The sequence below is a fragment of the Aegilops tauschii genome, chromosome 5 (assembly GCF_002575655.3).
Source record: "Aegilops tauschii subsp. strangulata cultivar AL8/78 chromosome 5, Aet v6.0, whole genome shotgun sequence".
Lineage (NCBI taxonomy): Eukaryota > Viridiplantae > Streptophyta > Magnoliopsida > Poales > Poaceae > Aegilops > Aegilops tauschii.
Window position 1 is genome coordinate 475,985,973 of NC_053039.3, and position 19,160 is coordinate 476,005,132.

General features: G+C 42.4%; 1 protein-coding gene and 1 long non-coding RNA gene across 2 annotated transcripts; both read left to right on the top strand.

Moving 5' to 3' along the window:
• The first annotated feature begins 403 nt into the window (after positions 1–403).
• Positions 404–692, top strand: LOC123494209 (uncharacterized). Its single transcript, XR_006664556.2, has 2 exons — positions 404–540; positions 650–692. It is a non-coding gene; the product is annotated as an uncharacterized lncRNA (long non-coding RNA).
• Positions 693–1,346: 654 nt separating this feature from the next.
• Positions 1,347–18,715, top strand: LOC109786498 (protein SPIRRIG). Its single transcript, XM_020345071.4, has 19 exons — positions 1,347–1,882; positions 3,530–3,599; positions 3,693–3,778; positions 3,900–4,035; positions 4,124–4,180; positions 5,116–5,289; positions 5,709–5,900; positions 5,985–6,050; positions 6,455–6,569; positions 6,705–7,837; positions 8,067–8,769; positions 8,860–8,962; positions 9,044–10,134; positions 10,226–11,876; positions 11,951–14,968; positions 15,447–15,755; positions 15,887–16,193; positions 16,307–16,453; positions 16,917–18,715. The coding sequence occupies exons 1-19, from the start codon at positions 1,680–1,682 to the stop codon at positions 18,081–18,083; spliced, it is 10,728 nt and encodes a 3,575-aa protein (XP_020200660.1). The 5' UTR covers positions 1,347–1,679; the 3' UTR covers positions 18,084–18,715.
• Positions 18,716–19,160: the final 445 nt, after the last annotated feature.

Genomic DNA, 19,160 nt, shown 5'->3' on the forward strand with positions numbered 1-19,160 from the left:
CCGTAGAAGCCCCTAGATGCATCATCAAGGGTAGACCCACTCGTCCTTCTTGCGGAAGCCCCATTCCTACCATCTCATCCACCTGATGTTCCGCTATCAGCAGTTACCACCGCATAATTTACGCCTTTTCCCCTCGCCATCTCGCCATGCCCTCTCTACCTTGTTTTCTCATAGAGGAGATACCTCCAGGGCTTTGATATATCACCGTTCACCATCCGCCGTCCTCACACACAGATCTAAGTTTCGGCGAGGTCACGAGCATGCGAAAAGGTTAGTCCACCTCCCCCGTAGATCTAGGGTTCCGATATATGTTGGAGGTGTATGTGGCTAGTGCAAATCCACACCTAGATCCAAAGAGCTTGAGTCGACATATAGCAGGCGACCCACTCATCCTTCCCAGATCTGGCAACCATCGAGTTTTTTCGGCGATTCGATGTTGTAGGGGAACGGGGAAGGACCTGCGCAAAAAAGGCATCTGGAGTACTATGGTTTATGTGTGCCTATGATTTGAGTTTAAGGATCCGCTATTAGCTAATGGAGGTAATAGATCTGTAAGAAATTGATTTGTGCCTTTTTCATCGTCGTTGGTTCAGAGTCCTTGGATGCACTATCATTGATGAATATGTTAAAACACTTCTATCTTTGTTAGGATGTGCACACCTGATATTATACATTTTTGACATCTTCATTCATGGATGTGCGTGAGGAGGCGGAAAACCAACCCATGGCTCACTGACAGACCCATAACTCAAAACTTTGCCAACGACAAAGCCTAGAAATGCCTCAAATGCGCGCCTTCGACTCTGTTCGACATTGCCTCTCAGCTCTCTGTCTTCTCCGTCTTGTAATTTTGAAAGGTAAGTTCTCTTCATCCTTATATTTTACATACAGTACACCAATGATATACAAAATTTATTTTGTGTGCACCAAACATCAAGCATCAAATTCTATGTAAATAATCCAGGAAAATCTTGCTTATTTAGAGAATGCACCCTGTTGCTTAGCAGTTTCTCCCTTTTTGAGTGCACCACTAGCAGTCTCATAGAAGTTTTACACTCACCAAACACAGGGCTTTGTCACCCTCATCACACAGTACGTCAGACACAAGTCGCAAAAGATTAAAGTTAATCAGACACAAAGTCAGAGAGGGGTTAGTAGCAGTTGTTAACGATGTTACCTTCAGGATTTTTTGTCTGTGTTTATTATATTTCTTTTGAACAAGTAAACCGATATTTATCGTCACGGAAGGGAGGAGGGAGGAAGCGAGCAGGCAGCGACCAAACCAAACAGGAGAAGACACAGTCGCGATACAAAAAACACACCCAACAAAACAAAGAGGCCGAGGAGGAGGAAGAAGAGAGAGAGAGAGAGGGGGGAAGCGCGTGAAGAGAGAAAATAAGGAAGGAAAGAAAAGAGTAAAAAGGGAAGGAAATAAGCGAGGAGGCAGAGAGAGGGCACACAAACAAGCAAGAGAGAAACAGCAACAAAAATAGGAGCCGGAGGCGACGAGAGGAGGCGGAGGGAGCAGCCACGCACGCGCACGCGCAGGGGAGAGAGAGAGGGAGGGGAAATTATTTTGATAGGGGAATAAGGGGAGGCGAGGAGGGGGATCGCGTCGGAATTCCGGCGAATCGGCGGGATCCGGCCGGGATCTGCGCGGCGGATGAGGGGCCGGCACCATGAAATGGTCGACATTGCTCAGTAAGGTCGTCTTCGCCGCCCCGCAGCAGCAGCAGCCGCCTCCGCCGCCGCCGCCCCCGGCGTCCCCGCTCCACGACCAGGAGGCCGACCCCGCCACCACGCGCCTCAGCTCCGCCTCCGCCTCCGCCAGCGACGACGGCCGCGCCAGCGCCGCGTCCGGGAACTCGCCCTCGGCCGCCAGGTGCGTCCCCTCCCCTCCCGCCTGATTCCGTTGACGCGATCCCGCCGCGCCTGCTTGCGTTTCCGGGCCGAGCAATGGCCATCGGATTTGGATTCCGCGAGCTCTCGATCGTGGACGGCGGCTTCTTCCCCTATGCGCTTCCTCCCTGGAGATTTTGTTTGGTAGATGCGGGATTGGGCGTTAGATTGACGTTTTTTTTACTGATGACGGTTTGATTCACCTAATCAAATCACGTTTCTAGCTCAAGCTTACGATATAGCTGCAGTGTTTTCTCTCTTTGATTTTGTCTTGCTCATGTGCTGTGGGGTGAAATGATGTTGGGTGGTTGGACGAGGCGTTAGCTGCACGGTCAATTCATGGATTCCAACGCCCCTGCAGTCTGCCCACCCCTGCTTCTCATTTTCTTATGTGTTCTGCATGCGTTTCTTAGAATTACAGAGCCGTGGTTTTACACATTCCTTGTAGGACAGAAACTGTGATGTTTAGTTGTTATGATCGAAGCCAGCTTGATGAACTGGAATGTTCACATTTCCGATGCCGTGGGATTAAGATGGTGTGTATCACTCTTAACATGCGATTCAACTTTTTGCTAGGACCCGTGTTTGATTGCCTGCGTGAAGTTACCTGTTAGATTTGAATGTTCATTGCTAGGACTGTCTTGTTACGGTTATGTGCAAATAGTCACACTGTATATGAGCTAGGTGCTAACACATTCTGCAAGTATGCGAATTGGGCACATATGCTACTACCATTAAATTGGTATTCCTATAGGAGGTTAGCATTCTCCGTGACCCTTTCTAGATCATGTTCAGTTAATCTTGGCTCGACAATTGCTAAAGAAAGCTGCTACCGTAAAATCACAATGGGTTATGTAATGGGTCTGGTTTGAAACCATTGCATATACTCCCTCCGTTCCTAAATACAAGCCTTTCAATATGGACTACATACGGAGCAAAATGAGTGAATCTACACTCTAAAATACGTCTATATACATCCGTATGTAGTCTGTATTGAAATATCTAAAAAGGCTTATATTTAGAAACAGAGGTCCTATGTGAAGAACCAGTTATATGATTTATCGGTTATAAGTCGTATTTTCTTTTCTATATGCGCGATCTCTTGGTCTGCAAATGGACTTTCTCTCTAGTTGTTCCCTTTGCCATTGCTCTATTATCTGTTAAACACCCGTAAGCTACCAAGAAAGAAGAATTATTTTCGCACTTTCAGTACTAATGTGTTCCTGCTAGTCTTAATCCTTATCTGAATCACCACTATACAATCTATTGTCATGGGATGAATAGTTTGATCATTTACTATGTGAAAAAGGGATACTATTAGGACCTGCAAAGCGTAGACCTGATACAGTAGTTCTCTCTTTTACCCGTTAGATTTACTTTATACCTTTGCAGGTAACAGGCGTGTGCATGCATACTGCCACACAGCCACATCACACATTGTATGATTTTGATGCATGAATTCTACCTTAAAACAATGAAAGAAACATTGCAGTCCTTCATTTCAAATATTGTTGAGGGCTGAGGCATTTGACTCTGCTATTTGAAGTGAATGATGAAATTCTTCTGCAGAGGTTACATGGTTTAATCCTTTACACTGTCGTTCTTAATATTATTTCTCTTGTACTTGCAGGGGAAAAAATGAACTGGTGTCAGACTTCAGGAGGTTCTGGGAAGAATTCCGCTCTTCCAGCTCTGAAAAGGTATCTTGATGCTTTCATTTTGTCACTGTAAGCCAATAACATTTTGTATTTGGTTCTTAGTCTAACAATTGTCTTATGGTTTTTCCTGCGCAGGAGAAAGAAAGGGCCTTAAATTTGGCAGTAGATGTCTTCTGTAGGCTAGTGAAGCAGCAGTTTAGTGTAGCTCAATTAGTTACAAAGTATGACTCCCCATACTTTCACTCTCTCAGATACTGTTATGGCATTGCTTGTCATTATTCTCTATGCGAAACATCTTCCCGCATATCTTTTTGTTAATAGCTTGTCTCATATTTGATACAGGTTAGTAGAAGCACATGTTTTTGCTTTTGTTATTGGAAGGGCCTTTGTCACAGATGTGGAGAAACTAAGAATCCACAGCAAAGGAAGATCCTTGCATGTTGATGATGTTATTTGCTTCTTTTCTGAGGTCACAGAGGTTTGTCCTTATTGTGTCTATTTGTATGATGCAATTTCCAAACTTCAGCTAACCATACACTGCCTGATAACTTATTTCCATGATCCAGCTTGGCGTATGTCCGGGTTCAAACTTGTTATATGCAGTTGAAGTTCTTGTGACAGAGGTTTGTCCAGTTGCCCTTCTTAACATCTTGAGATACTAGTTTCCATTTATGTTCTATTTTTTCTTCCATCGTGTGTTCATCTGATGTTTAGTTTTGACAGTCATGGTACGACAGTCTGTAAGGTTTTAATAGTAATGCTAGGTGGTCCAAATTTCATTGCAATAAATGCTTGTTCATTGATATATAAGCCACAAGATTATAACCCAACATGTTACATCAAATCATTTTAACTTTATAATGCTAATTAGCTAGTTGCTAATAGTGTGTTTATTTCCATTTGCAATGCCCGTTTTCACCAGTACTCCCTCCGTCCGAAAAAGCTTGTCCCTCAAATGGATGTATCTAGCACCAAGTTAGTGCCTAGATACATCCATTTGAGAGACAAGCTTGGGACAAGCTTTTTCGGACGGAGGGAGTATAATCTATTTTTACTTTGCCTGCTCTGTCAGTGCACGTCCAAGCTATCTGGAGGTTTAAAGTAATTCTAAACATCCCAGTAATAAGAGCACTTCATTTTTATTTCAAACCTTATCAAAACAGTGCTAGTTATTATTGTACCGTATAGCCGCTTCCTTATTTTGCCAATGGGTTTTTCTTCTAGTATTTGCCAGTGGATGTTTTGAAGGGATCATAGGTAACTAATATTGCTAATGTGTGGTGTTATATTGTGTTGTGATGTGCAATCGGGTAGATTAGTGTGGCATACATCATTTTTTGTTTTCTATGCCTCCACTTTCAACTTCTGTAGTGCATTGAAGTTGAAGCATGATGTACATAGTATGAAGAAGGAAGAGGCGTGCACTTTCTGATTAAAGTAAACTTAGCAAGGATAGGGTCTTGCACAGCTGATTTCTGATATTTGAAATCCAAGATGAAACAACATTCGCCAACTTCTCAGAGTAACACGCATTTCATGTTTAATTTCTTGGTTACAGACTATTGATAAGCAGCCTTTGTTGGACTCTGGTATTCTGTGCTGCCTTATATATATCCTCAATTCCCTGTTGAGTTCTGATGAATCCTGCAAAAAATCCTCACCTGTTGGTGGAGAAGGATCAGCAAGTGGGAAGAATAAAGATTGGTGTCCTTTGCAATCTCGGCGGCTCGAGGTAACACTACTCTTTTGTTTCTCATAGAAAGAGGACTTCCTTTGCAAGATTTCATAGTTGTTGACATACATTGAGGCAAAATTTCAGCTTGTTAACCTATTTTTGGTTGCACTTTGTATATTGTCCTCTTCAATGTCCATCTTATTAACTACTCCCTCCGTTCCTAAATATAAGCCTTTTTAGAGATTCCAATACTGACTTTATACGGAGCAAAATGAGTGAATCTACACTCTAAAATATGTCTATATACATCCGTATGTAGTCCATATTGAAATCTCTAAAAGGGCTTATATTTAGAAACGGAGGGAGTACAAGTCTTCTGCCTTATGTTCAAATACGTGATATGTTTATCCTATTTTTTACTTTGTCATGGCCAATTTTGGTTTTGATCTCATTTCTTGTTTTTTTTTTCTACGAAGATCGAGGCAAGTGTAGTGCATATAATGAAGGCACTAGCGAGCCATTCATCTGCTGCACCAAGTTTAATTGAAGATGACGCTCTACAGCTTCTTTTCCACATGGTTGCAAATGGTTCTGTATCTGTGTTTTCTCAGTTCAAGGAGGGTCTTGTTCCTCTTCACACAATTCAGCTTCATCGGCATGCGATGCAGGTAGGTTGATATGATACAGCGTTTATCTAGAGATATTCCTGTCAGATCACGAGTTACTAAATATTCAAGTTAATAACCAAACAGGTTCTCAGTCTTCTTCTTGCAAATGACAATGGGACTTCTGCGAAGTACATAAGGAAGCATCAGTTGGTACTTATTTCTTTATCTCTTTACTGTTGACGGAATAGTATTTCAGTTTTGTTGTTCTCTTGTTGGTGGTTGTTTTATTTGGTAGGTAAAATGTCTCCTTGACACCAAACACCATGTAAAAATGCATCCTCAGTCATCTAGTCTTGATTTAAACTACTCCCTCCGTTCTAAAATACTTGTCGTGGTTTTAGTTCATTGTATATATCACTAGCTGTAACCTGCTGTTTTTGCTGATGTTTCATGGCAAATGATATAACTCTGAAGAGCACAGATACTTTATCGATGCATCTATAATATTTCATTTAGACAATTACTTTTTTGGGTGTGTGTGTGACTGGAACACTTATTCTTTTACAAATATTTCTAATTAGTTTTATTGACCCATTGTTAATTATGCCTTTTAGATTAAAGTACTCCTTATGGCCGTGAAAGATTTCGAACCTCAAAGTGGTGATGCTGCTTATACCATCAGCATTGTGGATTTGTTACTGGAATGTGTTGAGCTCTCTTATAGGCCTGGTAAATCAATAAGACCTTTTGCCATTCATATGCATTTCTTCCAAGAAGAGATGGTTTGGTTCAAAATTCTCATTGCTTATGTATTAAATTTTCAGTCTTGAGCGCTAATATTATGATGTTCCGTTTAACTTGCAGAGGCTGGATCCATTAGGCTCAGGGAAGACATACACAATGCTCATGGTTACCAGTTCCTTGTCCAGTTTGCACTCACACTATGCAGCTTACACAAAAATCAGGTTAACCAATCCTTGCCCAAGACAGTATCTGAAGAGAGTAGGTCGGACGCTTCCCGCAGATTAGAAGAAGATACGTTCTCATGTGACCTTTCACCTCAGCTGTCCAGGTTGCTTGATGTTCTTGTAAATTTGTCGCAAACTGGTCCCTCTGAAGATTTTGTTGGTAAAAGTATGCAATCTTCTCATGGGAAGGGAACAGGTCACAGCAGAAGCCGAACCCCATCTGCTGACAAGTTTGCAGATGACATTTTGGAAATGAGCAGTCCCAAGGTAAAAGATCTTGAAGCCATTCAGATGTTACAGGACATTTTTCTGAAGGCAGACAACTTAGAAGTACAAGCTGAAGTTCTCAATAGAATGTTCAAGATCTTCTCGAGCCATCTCGAAAACTACAAGCTATGTCAGCAACTGCGAACTGTTCCTCTTTTTATCCTAAACATGGGCGGTTTCCCTGCAGCACTTCAAGAGGTCATCTTAAAAATTCTAGAGTATGCAGTCACTGTTGTAAATTGTATTCCAGAGCAGGAGTTGTTATCACTCTGTTGCTTACTGCAACAACCAATTTCTACCAGTCTTAAGCATACTGTACTTTCTTTCTTCGTAAAGCTCCTGTCCTTTGATCAGCAGTACAAGAAAGTTCTCAGGGAAGTGGGTGTTCTTGGGGCATTGTTAGATGACTTGAAACAAAACAAGCTTTTCTCTGGAGATGATCAGCAGAGCAAGATCTTTTACTCTCCGGAGATTAGGTCTGACACAGATGATATTCAGAAAACTGTGGACAACGAAGACTCCATTCTTTCACCGAAGTTGATGGCTTCTGGTTCCACGAAATTTCCCATGTTTGATGATGAAGGGACACTTAATGTTGCCTGGGATTGCCTTTTTTATCTGCTGAAGAGAGCTGAGACTAACCAGCAGTCTTTCCGATCTTCCAATGGAGTCAACACCATTCTTCCTTTCTTGGTATCAGAAAGCCACAGATCTGGTGTGCTACGGCTACTGTCATGCTTAATAATTGAAGATTCTCTTCAGGTTTGTGTTCTTACCTTATTCTCCCATGAAAATAACTCATTTTTCATCTGGATTTATCATACTTTAGGGTCCTAAGTTTTTTGGGCCTAAGTGGAGCTCCTATGCAAGTTTAAGTGCCTATACTTGCCATATGACTTGTTGGTTCCAGTTGTGCTAAATAAGTGAACTTCATCAGCATGGCAGGCGAACTGTGATTTCTTTAACATATGTAAACCTTGCTCTTTTTCAGGCTCATCCTGAAGAAATAGGATCACTGATTGAGATCTTGAAGAGTGGGATGGTATCAACCTCACTGGGTTCTCAGCACAAGCTTGACAATGATGCAAAGTGTGATACATTCGGAGCTTTGTGGCGCATTCTTGGGGCAAACAATTCAGCACAAAGAATTTTTGGAGAAGCCACTGGATTTTCTCTTCTACTTACAACGCTTCATAGTTTCCAGAATGAAGGTGAAAATGAGGAGAATGAACTATCATTGTTTACTCACATGAAGATCTTTGGTTTTCTAATGCGCGCTATGACAGCTGCTGTATGCAACAATGCTGTTAATAGGATAAGGCTGCATACAGTTCTGTCGTCACACACTTTCTATGATCTTCTCTCTGATTCTGGGTTGCTTTGTGTGGATTGCGAAAGGCAAGTTATCTTACTTATGCTTGAGCTTGCACTAGAGATTGTTCTTCCTCCTACCAGCAACCTGCAGGTAGAGAGCATCTCATCTGAAACCTCAGAGGATGAACCATGTTTCTTGTCTGCAACCTCGTTTGGACTTTCAAAGCTTGATGTGGAACGTGTTTATAATGCTAGTGCAGTTGTCGTATTGATCCGCTCCTTGCTAATGTTTACGCCTAAAGTTCAACTTGAGTTGCTGAAATTCATCGAGAAACTAGCAAATGCTGGTCCCTTCAACCAGGAGAATTTAACTTCTGTTGGTATGGACGAAAGTTCTTGTTACCCTTTCTTTTCTTGTGATCATGTTGAGAAGAGTCCCTTATGTTTCTGTTCCCCTTTTTGTTATACAGGATGTGTTGGTCTTCTACTCGAGACAATCAACCCATTTTTGGAGGGTTCCTCTCCTATTCTCAATCATGCTTTGAGGATTGTTGAAGTGCTAGGTGCCTATAGGTCAGTTATATTCCATGAAATTCCATTGCTGATCTAAGGTCTTGTCCTTTGATTTTGTCTTACATGTAATTTTTTGGTCAGGTTGTCTTCTTCCGAACTAAGACTTCTTGTGAGGTATATACTTCAGCTGAAAGTGAAGCGTTCAGGTCATCTTTTTGTAAATATGATGGAGAAGCTAATTCAAATGGAAGATGTCAGACAAGGAGATATTTCTCTAGCCCCTTTCATTGAGATGGACATGAGTAAAGCTGGCTATGCATCCATTCAGGTTTCATTAGGGGAAAGGACATGGCCACCTGTTTCTGGATACTCTTTTGTTTGTTGGTTCCAGTTTAGAAACTTATTTAGAAGCCATTCCAAGGAAACAGAAAAACCATCAAAAGGGGCTTATGGTAAAAGGAGTGCGCAAGTTTTGCGCATCTTTTCTGTGAGTGCAGTGGATGACGCCAACACTTTGTATGCAGAACTTTATCTTCATGACAATGGTGCTTTTACTATAGCAACAAGCAATTCAAGTTCATTGTCATTTCCTGGCATTGAAATGGTGGAGGGAAAATGGCATCATCTTGCAGTTGTTCATAGCAAACCAAATGCATTAGCTGGCCTTTTCCAAGCAAGTGTGGCAAGCATTTACCTTGACGGAAAGCTGAGGCATACTGGCAAGCTTGGATACTCGCCATCCCCATTTGGTAAATCATTGCAAGTAACACTTGGTACACCTGCTACCCGTGGCAAAGTTTCTGACTTATCATGGCAGCTCCGCTGTTGTTACCTTTTCGAGGAAGTCTTGACACCAGGGAGCATTTGTTTCATGTATATTCTTGGACAAGGTTACCGGGGATTGTTCCAGGACACCGATCTTCTGAGATTTGTACCTAACCGGGCCTGTGGTGGGGAGGTAATGGCAATTCTTGATTCACTTGAAGTGGAAGTAACTGCACCTTCAAGCAGCCAGCGGATAGATAGTTCAGCGAAACAAGTGAGTTCTAGACTTGAGAGCAGTGGAATTGTATGGGATATGGAAAGGTTAAGAAATCTCTCAATGCAATTGTCTGGGAGGAAGCTAATATTTGCATTTGATGGAACATCATCAGATGCTTTTCGAGCATCTGGGACTCTTTCCTTGCTTAACCTTGTTGATCCAACTTCTGCTGCTGCATCCCCTATAGGAGGTGCGTGAACTTCTTCCTTATTTGATTTATGTTTTGTCTTTCTCGATTGGTTGGAGTATGTCAAGATTGAATTAGCTCTTCATATTGACAGGTATACCACGATACGGACGTCTAAGTGGTGATGTTTATGTGTGTAATCAATGCACAATTGGTGACACTGTTCAAACTGTTGGAGGAATGCCTGTTGTGCTTGCTCTTGTTGAGGCTGCTGAAACTAAGGATATGCTGCATATGGCACTGGAATTGCTTGCATTGTCTCTTCAGCAGGGCCATCAAAATGTGAAAGACATGCAGGCCTTGAGGGGCTATCATCTTCTCGCACTTTTTCTGCACAGGAGGATGTCATTATTCGATATGCAATCTCTTGATATCTTCTTCCGCATCGCTGCCTGTGAGGCTTCATTTCCCGAGCCACAGAAGTCAAATATAAACCGAACATCAAGCTATGCATCTGGTATCTCCCCAGATGCCAGTCTTGATGATCTTAGCCTACCTAAGTTTGGCGATGATCTGTCTTCTGGTGGATCACATGGAGATCTAGATGATTTTTCAGCTCAAAAAGATTCATTCAGCCATTTGTCTGAGCTTGAAAATGCTGACTTAGCTGGTGAGACTTCTGAGTTCATAGTTTTGTCAAATGCTGATATGGTTGAACATGTTCTCTTGGACTGGACTATATGGGTTGCTGCTCCTATATCAGTACAAATAACTCTTCTTGGGTTTCTTGAGAGGATGGTATCAATGCATTGGTTTAGGAACCATAACCTCACAATATTGCGTCGAATTAATCTTGTGCAGCATCTTCTTGTTACTTTACAGCGTGGGGATGTTGAAATTCCTGTGCTGGAGAAGCTAGTTGTGCTGCTTGGTGTCATCTTGGAGGATGGTTTTCTAGCTTCCGAGTTGGAGCTTGTTGTAAGATTCATAATCATGACATTTGATCCTCCAGAACTTAGCCCAAACCGTCAGATTGTCCGGGAGGCTATGGGAAAGCATATTATTGTGAGGAACATGTTACTTGAAATGCTCATTGATCTACAAGTAACCATAAACGCTGAAGAGTTGCTGGAGCAATGGCATAAAGTTGTTTCATCTAGATTGGTCACATATTTCCTTGATGAAGCTGTGCATCCGACAAGTATGAGATGGATCACCACCCTATTAGGAGTTTGCCTTACATCATCTGCTACATTCGCTCTGAAATTCCGTACAAGTGGTGGTTTCCAAGGGTTGAATCATGTGCTTCCAAGCTTTTATGATTCTCCTGAAATATATTATATAATCTTCTGTTTGATTTTTGGGAAGCCTGTTTATCCTCGAGTTCCGGAGGTCCGCATGCTTGATTTCCATGCTCTCATGCCTAGTGATGGAAACTATGGAGAACTGAAGTTTGTGGATCTATTGGATACTGTTATCGCAATGGCAAAAGCTACATTTGATTCATTTATTATGAAGTCTATGCTTGCACATCAGAATAACAATCTTTCACACCTTAATGGCACCTTGGTTGCGGATCTTGTGGAGGCAACATCAGACATGGGAGGAGATCTTCAAGGAGAAGCTCTGATGCATAAGACATATGCAGCAAGGTTAATGGCTGGGGAAGCAGCAGCACCTGCTGTTGCTACTTCAATATTGCGGTTCATGGTTGATTTGGCAAAAACCTGCCCACCATTCTCTGCTGTTTGCAGGCGACATGAATTCCTAGAAAGCTGTATTGATCTATATTTCTCTTGTGCAAGGTTTGTATGATGTGCATATATCAAGTTACCTGGTGTTCTAGATGTTCAAACTGACCCTTCCTTTTGTTCTGCAGGTCTGATTGTGCGTTGAAGATGGCAAAAGATCTAACAACTGCTGCAATAGATGAGAAGAACATGAATGATGATGACAATGGAAGTTCAAAAGATACCTTTCCATGTTTGCCACAGAATCAGGAACAATCTGCCAAAACTTTGAGTGCTGCAAGTTTTCCTCAGGAGCAAAAAAGCACTAGCTCAGGAAGTACCGACATGCAGAACTCTTCTGATAATGGTGAAGTAAAAGCAGACATCTCTCTCAGTGAGGAGCTCAGCACCAAGTTTCTAAATGGAGAAGCAAGCCAAGTGTTTCAGAATGCTCATGATAAAGGACCGTTATCAGCTGTGAGATCAAATGGCATTGCCGATTCTCACCAACTATCTGATTCACCCAGCTCAGTCTCTGTGATTAACATTGGATCCCCTGTTTTGTCTGAGAGATCGACTCATAAACCAGCAAACACCCCTACCGCGTCTCCCATGGCCCCATTCACTTCTTGGGCTGGTAGCACAGGATCATATACTGATGGTAGACACCTAACAGCCTCTCCATCCATGTCTTCAACTATATCTGCAATGGACCTCGATTCATCTCCTGATCTAAAGACAAGCATTCAGGGATCGCCTGCAGTGAATACATTTTTCCCGATCAGTTCGAAGCTTCTGCTTGACATAGATGATGTAGGTTATGGGGGTGGCCCTTGCTCTGCAGGAGCTACCGCTGTTCTTGATTTCATTGCTCAAATCCTTGCTGATATTATATCAGAGCAGCTCAAAGCAACACTCTTTATTGAGAGCGTTCTTGAGTCCGTGCCTTTGTTTGTAGACGTTGATTCTGCTTTGGTTTTTCAAGGCTTGTGCCTAAGCAGACTGATGAACTTCCTTGAAAGAAAACTCTTACTCGATGATGAAGAAGATGGGAAGAAACTCGACAAGAGTCGCTGGTCTGTCAACTTGGAACCACTTTGCTGGCTGATTGTTGACCGTGTATACATTGGCTGCTTTCCAACCCCAGTCGGTGTACTGCGAACACTAGAGTTCTTGTTGTCCATGTTGCAGCTTGCCAATCAAGATGGCCGTATTGAAGATGCAGTACCTTCAGGTAAAGGTATTTTATCCATTGCTCGAGGAACCAGGCAACTCGACCCCTACATCCATGCCATATTGAAGAACACAAACCGTCTGATAATGTACTGTTTCCTGCCAACATTCCTTAAGAATCTTGGGGAGGATGACCTGCTGGCAAATCTGGCTTTCCTAACGGAAACAGGGAGAAATTTAGCTTCAAAACCTCCCCAAGAAGAGTATTCTGTCGATATTTGTACCATTCTTCAGCTTTTGATTTCCAACAAGAGGCTGATTCTATGCCCAAGCAATGTTGATAATGATCTAATGTGTTGTTTCTGCATCAATCTGATGGCACTTCTTCGTGACAAGAGATTAACTGCACAAGACTTAGCGGTGGATTTACTTAAGTACCTGGTAGTGCATCGACGCCCATCTCTTGAGGACCTGCTTGTTTGTAAGCCTAACCAGGGGCAACAAACAGACATTCTGCATGGAGGGCTTGACAAATTGCTGACTGTGAGTACATCCGTGTTTTTTGAGTGGCTCGAGAATTCTCAGCAAACAATTAGTAAAGTGTTAGACCAGTGTGCTTTAATAATGTGGGTTCAGTACATTACTGGCTCAGCAAAATTTCCTGGGGTGAGAATAAAAGGCATGGAAGTCAGGCGCAAGAAGGAGATGGGACGGAAATCACGCGAAATTGTAAAGCTAGATGCCAGACACTGGGAGCAGATAAATGAACGGAGGTATAATCTTGATTTGGTTCGTGATGTGATGTCCACAGAGCTGAGGGCAATTCGTCAAGACAAATATGGATGGATATTGCATGGAGAAAGTGAGTGGCAGAGCCAAATTCAACAGCTTGTACATGAAAGAGGTATTTTCCCCATTTGTCAAGTATCCACAGAACCTGCATGGCAGTTATGTGCTGTTGAAGGACCATATAGAATGCGGAAGAAACTTGAGAACTCCAAATTTAAGATAGATACTATTCAGAATGTTCTAACCAGCAGCCTTGGGTTTGATGATGTTACTAGAGCCAAGAAGGAGGATGGAGACATGATGACATCTGGGTCAGATACAATGTCGGGCTTGAATCTTTTGACCTATGATACTGAGCAGAGGGAACTTGATGCTGCTGATTTTGCATCTTTCAAAGAGGATGATGACATATTCAAAGGAGGAAGCACAGCGTCACCTCCAATTGGCTGGACTGATGATAAAAGCAGCATCAATGAACAGAGTCTTCACTCTGCAAATGATTTCGGAGCAAAATCAAGTTCCTTTTCTTATCACATGTCAGAGAGTGTCCAAGGTAGATCTGAGTTATATTCACCAAGACAACCACCTTCAGTTAAAGGTACTGATACGAGAACCTCAGAGGATAAATCAGATAAGGAGTTGCTTGACAACGGAGAATATCTTATCAGGCCTTATATGGAACCTTCTGAAAAGATCAGGCATAAGTACAATTGTGAACGTGTTGCTGGTCTTGACAAGCACGATGGTATATTTCTTATTGGGGAGCTTTGCTTATACATTATTGAGAACTTCTACATCGACGATTCCAACTGCATTTGCGAAAAGGCCGATCAAGATGAGCTTTCTGTCATTGATCAGGCTTTAGGTGTGAAAAAGGATATAATGGGAAGCATTGATTCCCAGCAGAAATCACCTTCACCATGGGGTGCAACTGCAAAGGACTCACTTGGTGGTAGAGCATGGGCATACAATGGAGGTGCTTGGGGTAAGGAAAATCTTTGCAATAGCAGCAACCTGCCTCATCCATGGCATATGTGGAAGCTTGATAGTGTCCATGAGCTCCTGAAACGTGACTATCAGCTTCGACCTGTTGCAATCGAGATTTTCAGCATGGATGGGTGTAACGAGCTTCTAGTTTTCCACAAAAAAGAGAGGGAGGAAGTTTTCAGAACTCTGATTGCCATGAACCTCCCACGGAATAGCATGTTTGTATTCTTAATCCTTTGCAGTTATATACGTTGAGTTAATTCTATGCACACTTGCTTAATGTTAAGATTTTATCATTTCTTATTTCTTACTAGTATAACTGGTTCGTGTCTTTCATTGGCTAGAATAGTAGTTATGTTTCAGTATTGTCTGAAATTAGTGTTTTCTGAGAAGTGGGTGTAGTCGGTCAAAACCAGCCAGTCAACTGCAAATACATGTAAATTTATGAAATCTGAGTTCTTATTAGGCAGATCTTGCCCGGTTCCTGTGTTTAACTAGAGCTGTTTGCTATCAATGTTTCTTCCTGAATGGTCTCTTGTAATTAATAGCTCAGGAGGCAGTGAGGATTTTATCTTCATCTTTTATGAACGATCTGAACTTGTAGGATTTGGCATTTTAATGTTTTCACTTGTCACCTTTACTTATCGTTAGGATGCTTGAGTAAAGGAACTTGATAATAAACATGGCTTTCCACAGGTTGGACACGACAATATCAGCTTCCTCAAAGCAGGATAGCGGTGAGGGGAGCCGCCTTTTCAAAGTTATGGCAAAATCTTTTTCCAAAAGATGGCAAAGTGGAGAAATTACCAACTTCCAGTATCTCATGCATCTAAATACACTTGCCGGTCGGGGCTATAGCGACCTTACACAGTACCCAGTATTTCCATGGGTTCTTGCAGATTACGAAAGCGATAACTTAGATCTGAGTAACCCACAGAGCTTCCGTAAGCTTGATAAACCAATGGGATGTCAAACAGAGGGAGGAGAAGAGGAATTCCGTAAGAGGTTTGTTCATCTAACACTTATCAGAAATACCTCTTTTGTTCTTTTCTTTTTCAGTTGATGAAAAATCTCTACTGTCTTCAGTGCTTCCCAACATCTAACATCAACTGACTACCCTCTTCCGTTACTTTCAGATATGAAAGCTGGGATGACCCTGATGTACCGAAGTTCCATTATGGTTCTCATTATTCAAGTGCTGGGATTGTTCTTTTCTATCTTCTAAGACTGCCTCCATTCAGCATGGAAAACCAGAAACTGCAGGGTGGACAATTCGACCATGCAGACAGGTTGTTCAATAGTGTGAAAGATACATGGACAAGCGCTGCTGGTAAGAGCAACACATCAGATGTGAAAGAGCTCATTCCTGAGTTCTATTATCTGCCCGAGTTTTTGGAGAACCGGTTTAATCTGGACTTGGGGGAGAAACAATCAGGAGAGAAGGTATTACTTTCACAAAAGTTCACTACTCTTTGCGCTGGGTGTAATGCTGATACTCTAACCAAGGCTCAGCTTTTTGAGCCAAGCATCTAAACTTTGTGAAATAATGCTCTCAGGTCGGTGATGTTGTTTTGCCACCTTGGGCGAAAGGTAGCACCAGAGAATTTATTAGAAAACACCGGGAAGCTCTGGAATCAGACTATGTATCTGAGAATCTGCATCATTGGATTGATCTTATTTTTGGATATAAGCAGAGAGGAAAGGTATATAGCATCTCAGGCTCCTGTAATTTTTATCTTTCCCCTAGTCCTTGTGATATCACATACTCCATACATGTTTGTGATTAAATCAAGTATATTGTTTTTACAGTAGCACATACATGTTTGTGATTAAAGGAGCTGCCATTTCCATCATTATGATAGCACATACATGTTTGTGATTAAATCAAGTATATTGTTTTTACGATGGAATTATTTGGATATAGGTTTGTGTTTTTCATGCTCCCTGAGATGTAGTTTTGATCATTTATTTCTATTGTGTTTTGTCCCATGTCGGCAGAGAACTATTTGTATATATTTGTGGACAGTATTGTAATATCAAACAGAGTGAAGTATAAAGTGAAGCAAAATGAGTATTAATGTTAACGGTCTTCCATATTTCACTTTGTAACTTCCGCTTTTATTCATTGGTTGCATTGTAATGGCTATTTTCTTTTGTGAATGGCAGGCAGCTGAAGATGCCGTCAATGTTTTCTATCACTACACATATGAAGGCAATGTTGACATAGATGCAGTATCAGATCCTACCATGAAGGCTTCGATACTGGCACAGATCAATCACTTTGGCCAGACCCCCAAACAGTTATTCCAAAAAGCCCATCCACAGCGGCGGACTGACAGGAAAATTCCTCCTCATCCTCTACGGTACAGCACCTATCTCACACACCAAGAGATCCGCAAGACAGCATCGTCAGTGTCCCAGATCGTGACCTACAATGACAAGATCCTAATTGCCGCATCAAACAGCTTGCTCAAGCCAGTTGCTTACAGTGAGTACATCTCATGGGGATTTCCTGACCGCAGCTTGAGAATATTGACATATGATCAGGATAGACTTCAATCAACACATGAGAACCTTCATGGTGGTAGTCAAATTCAGTGCACTGGAGTGAGCCATGATGGCAACATTCTCACCACAGGTGGTGATGACGGAGTAGTTGCAGTATGGAGATTTGTGAAGGATGGCATTCGTCGTCTCCTGAGGATGGAGAAAGCCCTGTGTGCCCACACTGCCAAAATAACATGCATCTATGTCAGCCAGCCTTACTCGTTAATAGTCTCAGGCTCTGACGATTGTTCCGTCATCTTGTGGGACCTGACAGGCCTGGTCTTTGTGAAGCAGCTGCCTAGGTTCCCAGCGTCAGTGTCTGCATTACATGTGAACAACCTCAATGGTGAGATTCTGACTGGTGCTGGTGTTCTTTTTGCTGTTTGGAGCGTCAACGGAGACTGTCTTGCTGTGGTGAACACCTCTCAGCTTCCTTCTGATCTCATCTTATCTGTGGCAAGCACGACACACTCAGACTGGCAGGATACAAACTGGTATGTGACAGGCCATCAAAGTGGTGCTGTGAAGGTATGGAAGATGGTGCACTGCACGTCTGATGAGGCAGCAAACAACAAAAACAAATCCCCAACAACCACCTATGGAGGGCCGGGTCTGGATGTCCAGACGCTGGAATACAGGCTAATTCTTCAAAAGGTTCTCAAATCACACAAGCACCCGGTGACTGCCCTTTGTATACCGCCCGACCTGAAGCAGCTTCTGAGCGGGGATGCCAATGGTCATTTGTTTTCTTGGTCACTGAAAGATGACAGCTTCAAGGGCTCATAGCGATAGAGAAATCAGGATTCACCTGCACATATCAAAGACATTGATTTAAAGTATATCTGGTAATCTGACAAGCATCTGCCCGTGTTGACAACCAAGAGCACAGGGTTGACCTTGGCTCGCAGAAACGTGCTGCATGAGGACCCGTCTTGACGCCCAGGCCATTCGGCATCGGAGGACAGGCAAACAACAGAAACACATTTGAAATGGGGGAAGAAGTGGATGAGACGATGGAGGCGTCGTTGTGCTGACAATAGAATCTTATACTGTGCATTATGTGCTGGCTCCACCTCCTGCTCTTGGTTTTGTTTTGGTTAGGAGAAAGAGTTCCATGTGAGGTAGAGAGGCCAGTGTTTTGTAAAGTGTGTATAGATGCTTTGGTGGTGGTGGTAGTGTGTTGTGGTGGAACGATGGGGTGATGTTGTACTGTCTATGGTTTTGTTTCGGGGGATGGATGTAAGGGAAGGGGAAGGGGGTCCGTGTTAGGTTCCTTTTTGCTGTTTCAACTTGACCCCTCAGAAGTGGTGTTGTTCATTCATTTAGTGGGTGTAATTTGAGCACCCTTCTGTTCACTTCGCCTGAGTTGAGTTCATTGCACATACATACATGCAAGCAGTGAGATTTTGTTGGCTCTATCTATGCGAGTCCCATTTGATGGCAAAAGCTCTACTATCTCGTCGCATGTTTGTCATACAACAGTCTATATACACCTACAGAGGGACGCCAACATAGAATCAATTGCACAATTGGTTACCGAAACTCCTAGCCCGTTCATTCGATCTGCCTTAGAATTTGTGTTTTTATTTACTTAGAAGAGGACGGAAATCCAAATATCTAGAATTTGTGTTTTTATTTACTTAGAAGAGGACGGAAATCCAAATATCGCAAACACGTCTAGATGTGTCCGTAGACATCCGGTGGGGCAGAGGCCATCCAACCAAAGTCACCAAATGTTTGGACGGGATGGGCACCAAATGTCCGGCCTTGTCCTGCCTTCGTTGTTTCAATCATGCAATTAAATAGTTTTGTAAACAAATGCAAGTACTAGCATGGAAGTCATGAACAAACTTCGCCGCATTG

Bases quoted from the DNA above. Each gene is read 5' to 3' on its own strand.
- LOC109786498 (XM_020345071.4), top strand. From the start codon at position 1,680: ATGAAATGGTCGACATTGCTCAGTAAGGTCGTCTTCGCCGCCCCGCAG. The intron at 8,963-9,043 runs GTCAGTTATATT...TTTTTTGGTCAG, and splicing joins GAAGTGCTAGGTGCCTATAG to GTTGTCTTCTTCCGAACTAA. The intron at 10,135-10,225 runs GTGCGTGAACTT...TCATATTGACAG, and splicing joins TGCTGCATCCCCTATAGGAG to GTATACCACGATACGGACGT.